The 6,000-nt window shown below is 48.7% G+C and overlaps 1 protein-coding gene across 12 annotated transcripts in view; it reads right to left on the reverse strand.

Moving 5' to 3' along the window:
• stxbp5l (syntaxin binding protein 5L) overlaps nt 1-6,000 on the reverse strand; it is a 123,126-nt gene that overhangs the window by 3,617 nt on the left and 113,509 nt on the right. For all 12 annotated transcript variants that reach the window (XM_030343357.1, XM_030343352.1, XM_030343355.1 and 9 more), the window contains 5 exons: nt 5,585-5,830; nt 3,927-4,290; nt 2,795-2,960; nt 1,624-1,735; nt 648-868 (listed from right to left, as the gene is read on the reverse strand). In XM_030343357.1, the coding sequence (XP_030199217.1) occupies nt 648-868; nt 1,624-1,735; nt 2,795-2,960; nt 3,927-4,290; nt 5,585-5,830 (1,109 nt within the window). The remainder of the gene's footprint in view (nt 1-647; nt 869-1,623; nt 1,736-2,794; nt 2,961-3,926; nt 4,291-5,584; nt 5,831-6,000) is intronic.

Below are 6,000 nucleotides of genomic sequence, written 5' to 3' on the forward strand. Positions count from 1 at the left end.
GTGAGGTAACAGTTAATAGGTAACAGTTACCTCATGCTTCTGTTTCGGTAGATTACATTTTTAGACAAAAGACACCACATAGTTGATTCTAAGAACACTGCTGTCATGCATATATATCATGCAATATTTAACTGACATTAACCCCCCCCCCCCCCCCCCATTTTTTATGTTACAGACCTGAAAGTAACTAGAGCAAACTGGTGAGCTTGCTATAGAGAAATTAGACTAAACTAGACTAGAGATAAGACTTAGGCCCAATTATTTTCTACCCCTTACCCCTCCCCCTTGTTTTGAAGGGGAAAGGGGTAGAAATGGGATTAGGCCTAAAACCCAATCCCATTTCTACCCCTTCCCCCTCCCCCTTACCCCTTCAAAACAAGGGGAAGGGGTAAGGGGTAGAAATGGGATTGGGCCTTAAAACTGCGAAAATGAACTAAATTGTGAGTGCCCATCTACATTAACAACAAGTTCATCGAACGGATAACCCCCTTGAGATCAACAATCTCATTTTTATGATATTTTATGGGTGGGGGTGACCCTCGTGAACGCCCCATCACCGCCACGCAACTCATTTACCTTTACATTTAGGGCATTTAGCAGCGCTTTATAGCAGCGATTTGTGCTAAGAAAGTGAAAAAAACCAGCACCTCGTGGGCGTGCTTTGAGAAGGTCTCGGCGCTGGTCATCATGTGGGCGGTGCGGTCCTCCAGCTCGCCCAGCCGCTGGCCCCTCTCGTCCAGGGCGATGCGCGCCCGCGCCAGGTCCCCCACCACCCCACCGGCCGCCGCCTTCATGCCCTCCATGCCCACCTGGCCCGGGATGTGCTGGGCCAGGCTCCGCGAGGCCTTGCCCGCCGACGCCTCGCCGACTAGCGGGCACCGGGGGAGACGAGGAGACGGCGACACGTCAGTGGTCAGCTCGTCAAGGAACGACTTGGTATGAGGCAGTTTAGGATCATGGTGCATGAGCCTCGGCGTGTTATTAATAGTAGAGATGAGGTGACATGAGAATGCTATGATTGAGTTGTTTTGTAATGTTTCGACATTATACCACAGCATTGTTATATACTTGATGCTGATTGGTCAATGATGTTCCAAGGTTGTGCATTATCCTTCAATATCGGGAAACTTCTGCGTTTTAAACAGATACGAGTCAATTCCCTTCGAATCCAAAATGAAAAACAACACACTACAACTACCGACCAGATGTTTCCTTGGCAACGCACAAAAATAATATTTAAAATTTATTAATTTTAAATATTGTAAAACAAAAAAACAAACAAAAAACAAACAATAATGTAATTGATTAAATAACTAACTTGCAATCATTGTTGGTAACTTTTACATTAGCTGAATAAACCACTCTGGGCATGACCACCCGTGTCGTTCATTATTTTCCGATAACAGGACACCCCATCGTGGTTGAGTCCTCACCTGATCCATTAAAAAAGGCCTTTGGATAAATCAAGCTGGCGTGATTACGGCCCACGGTGGAGTCGATGATGGATTTATAATGGAGAGGACCCACTGGGCTTCACAGTGTGTCAGTAGGTAGAGAAGGGCAGTGAAATACAAGGATGAACATGACTGTGTTATCGGTGTGAAGTGCTAAGGGGGGACCTACAGAGCTCCTCTCGGTCAAGGTTCTGGGCATTCCCTCCGAAGAAGCCCTTGAGGAAGCCTCGGTTCTGGACCTCGGGCGTCTCTATGGGTGTGAACAGCTCTCCCAGCATCTCCTGTATCGACCGAGAAAACAAGCACATGGTGTGTTGGTATGGGATAGCAAATTAAATGCTATTATAGTCCCTTTAATTCACACACAGGTGGACGTTGGGGTCGTCTGAGGCTGAACTCCACGCTGGACTTATGGATTTATGTTTTGTTATTGATGTTTCATTTGCTTGTTATGTCAGGCATATTCTTATTCTACGGAGTCCCGTAAGGGAGCTGCATTGGAAAAAATAAATAGGGAGGTATATGTGATGTGAGAAAGGAATACACAGTGAGAAGAAAATCATGACTTGTCTTGGATAAAAAAAAAGAAAAAAAAGAAAAAAAAAAGACTAGCCAGTGAAAATAAAGAAATGCAAGTAGAAATTCAGTCAGACAAAAACAAATCAGTAGGGGGTGACAAAGCAAAACCTTCAGGCGAAAACAAATTATGTTTTTTATAGAATGTTATGTGCCTGAAACACTTTTTAAAAAACTTTTCTCCAATAAACAAAAGAACAACGGAGCAGAACTCGAGTTTGGACAGAAAATGTAGACAAATAAAGTCAGTGTTAGGCTTTAGAATTGGTTTTCAAATAAGTGAAAGACATATTAGACATACTATTATCTCGATGGAAATATGCTAAGTATGTTGTAAGTTCTGGGAATTACTAAGTTCGGAGGAACTCTAAAAGGTCTTCCTTTCTCCTTCTAGGACGGAAGCTGTTCACGCTAGCTAGCTGGCTAATCGTTAGCTACATGTCATGTGTAAAATAACACATAATTGTTTTAACAAAGCAGTTACATTTTCTTTCTTCTATGCAAGGTCCCTTAGGGGCCCGTATTATTGGGATGGCAGTATGTATAGGGCCTTTTTGGGGCGTAATAGTTGTAATAACTACATGGGCCTACAGGTGGCAGCATAGTTTCATCAAAAAGGAAAAACTCCTGTTGAACTTACTTAAGCTCTTTTTCTGACAGTGAGAGTCCACAACATGAGGGGGTTAAACTTGAAGTGAAATGCATTGCACACACACACCCACCGGCCGACCCACCTACACAGCTACACACCCACACACACCCACCTGCAGGTTTTCACACATGTCCTGGCTGAAGGTGATTCTCTGGACCTCGGTGGGGGAGCTGAGGTAGAGCGCCTGCCCGCCGTTGGTGAAGCAGAAGGTTCTGGCGATGCGCATGTCGGTCATCGGCAGGTAGTTGACGTCCATCAGCGGTCTGAGACTGGGTAAACTGTGGGGGGAGCCGCACACCATGATACAGAACAAAACAAGAAGAACAGAGACGCATGAGACAAAAGGCAGAAGAGGCTTTGATATGCACGACACGGGCCGATGTGCACTCATCGAACGCAAACGAAGAGCGGCTTCAAAAGACAGCGCACTCCAACTCTAATAACTCCTAAAAAAGACACAGAAACGCGAGCCCCAATCAAAGAGAAAACACTAGAGTTTGAAATCAAATTCTCCGTGTATGAATATGAATCGGAATATCGAATTAACTCTTATTATCATCTACCATTTGGGTAAACAAGTATTACAATTGAAGAGTCACTCGGCACTAATACGAAGCCTTCAGGGATCAAACACTATTAGTTGGATATAGCAAGGGACATCGTGTGGTACAATTTCAGCAATCAGAAAGAGCAATGCAATAACCCATGCTTCACCAGAGATGGCGCTGTCCCCTGGGGTTTTACTAATTGGTTGCGAAATTAATCTAAGCTTTTATTAGCCTAGCGTTATCTAAGTCTTACCACTTTAATGGGAAAGCCCATTGCGGTTCAGAAACACATTAAAGCAAGCAAGCGTAAGGGAGGAGACCTCCTTTCAACCACAGAATGTCGGCGGGCCGCCTGAGAGGCGATCTCACCGGCGGTGTTGGCGGGCGGTAAAGTGTGAAGCGCCCAGCAGACTTTTCAGTTGAAGCCTGGACAAAAGCACAGCGTCGTGCTGTGCCTTTTTTAACATCACAAAACAACCTCCCAAGAATCTCAACACCTGAACCCACCACCGATTTGTTTTGCTACCTGGCGTGCCGGGGCTCTCCGTCGGATTAAAACGCAAGACGCTCACAGCCGAAAATTCAGCAAGAATAAAAAAAAAATATCGTTGATAACAACCCCAACATGGCCGCTGAACCCGCTGTGTTAAAGCACTGATCGACAGGGCGTAACAAACGGCGCGATCGGGGCCTCACCTGAGCGTCATGATGTGGCCGTTGGCGCAGAAGCAGGCCAGGCAGACGCTGTTGCACGCGGTCACCACGTCGGCGCGCAGCACAAAGGACGACTCGGTGATGTTGTGCACGAAAAGGCACGCCTGGGACGGCATGAGCAGCACCTTGGCCTGCCGCTCGGAGCACACCACGGCCAGGTGGCCCTCGGCGCAGCCGTCCTGCGACGACCACGGGGAGAAGTTGATCAGCTTGCGCCGCCGGGGTCGGTCTGGGTCTTCGGGGCCGTTGGGGTCCCGCCACACTTCGTGGGGGCCCGGGATGATGGCCCCGGCCAGGTCCAGGAAGGCCAGGCGCAGGATTGAGCCCTTCATCAATAGGACGGCCCCTGGGTGACATTAGAGGGATGGGACGTGTTTAGCGCAAGCCGAACTGAAGAGAGCAAAAGCCCCCCCGTCTATCATGCGCTCCTTCTACAGAGGCGCCATCGAGAGCATCCTGACCAGCTGTATGACTGTGTGGTATGGGAGCATCACTGCTTCATCGGTGTCCCACTCCCCCAATCCCCTCCCTCCTTGACATCTACGGAGCCCGCCTCTCCCGCAAAGCAACCAGCGTTGTGGGTGACCCCAGCCCCCCCCCCCTCACACAGCCTCCTCAGCCCCCTGCCATCTGGGAGACGGTACCACAGCCTCCGGGCCGGCTCCAACAGACTGGTAAACAGCTTTTTCCGAAAGGCTGTCAAGAAGCTCAACTCTCTCCCCTCTCTCCCTTCCCTCTGCCCCCACAAACTCTTGGCTTAGACGTTTTTTTTGCACTTTTTAGAATTTATTTATTGTAAATATTACTGGTTTTACTTAATTTGATCCTTATTGCACCGTGGGTCGGAGGCAAACGCCATTTAGATTCCTCTGTTTGTCCGGCAAATATTTTGGAATTGACAATAAAGCTGTCTTTGACTTTAAATGGTAACAGGGGTTTTGCTTCCTTTTTCTTCTGCGAAGACGTGGGAGGGATTTTTGTATCTTTTATCCGAAACTCCAAATCCCAACTGACGTTTTAAATGTCAGTTGAAATAAATTCCTTTAATTAATACGTTCCTTAAAAGGAATTATATGAAAAATAGCCTGCCAGGCTGGTCCCATCTGCAACGGGCAGATGCAGAAAACAGATGGAGTGTATCGCTATCTACTGGGAGCAGGCTAATGGCTCCTGCATACTTTCTTCCAACCCCCCCCTCTCTATCAATGCATCTGAAACTATAACAACTCTCTCGCACCCTGGCCGACATACCTGGCTGACATCAACCAAGGTATTCAGGAGTATTCAGCCGCTCTGCCCCTCGCCTCTGGAACTCTCTCCCACGATCCAACCGCACTACAGAGTCTCCCCACCTTTAAAACCTCCATCCTATCCCTCTTCAACTGGCCTATCCCACTTCACTCCACCCACCAGCCGATGTAACGAATATGTTGTTGATTCTTTAACTGTGTTTGTTTTATCTATACTTTCCTGTATTTAACTATATTTTTTTGTCTTAACTGGAAGGCGACCTGGAGCGTTTTTGAAAGGCGCTCTGAGATAAAAATGTATTATTATTATTATTATTGTTATTGGACGGAGGGACGGGAGGTGGAGCGCCCATGTGGAGAGAGTAGTGTGGTGGGTGGGGTTGGGCTCACCGCCGGGGCCGATGGTGACGGGCTCCTCCAGCCTCTCCTCCTCCTCGGTGGGCACGGACATGGGGATGAGGAGCACCACGCCCAGGCTGGTGCCCACCCACAGGCACGGGGTGGGCTGGGCGTCGCCCTTGCGGCCGTACGACTCGCCGAACTGCAGCGTGGTCACCGCCTCCTTGGTCTCCCGGTCGATGCTGGACACGCTGGAGCTGCGGGAGCGGCTGAAGGAGTTCTCCCTGCTCTCGGCTCCTGGACGACGGACAGGCGAACCGGCCAATCAGGGAGAGAGAGAGAGAGAGAGAGAGAGAGAGAGAGAGAGAGAGAGAGAGAGGCGGGGCGGGGAGAGCGATCCAATCGGAGAGAGGATGGGGAGGACAGGTGAAGGGACATGGAGGGATGGGGAGAAAGTAGTGGGAAAG

This window comes from Gadus morhua, chromosome 20, assembly GCF_902167405.1.
Source record: "Gadus morhua chromosome 20, gadMor3.0, whole genome shotgun sequence".
NCBI classification, from domain to species: Eukaryota; Metazoa; Chordata; class Actinopteri; order Gadiformes; family Gadidae; genus Gadus; species Gadus morhua.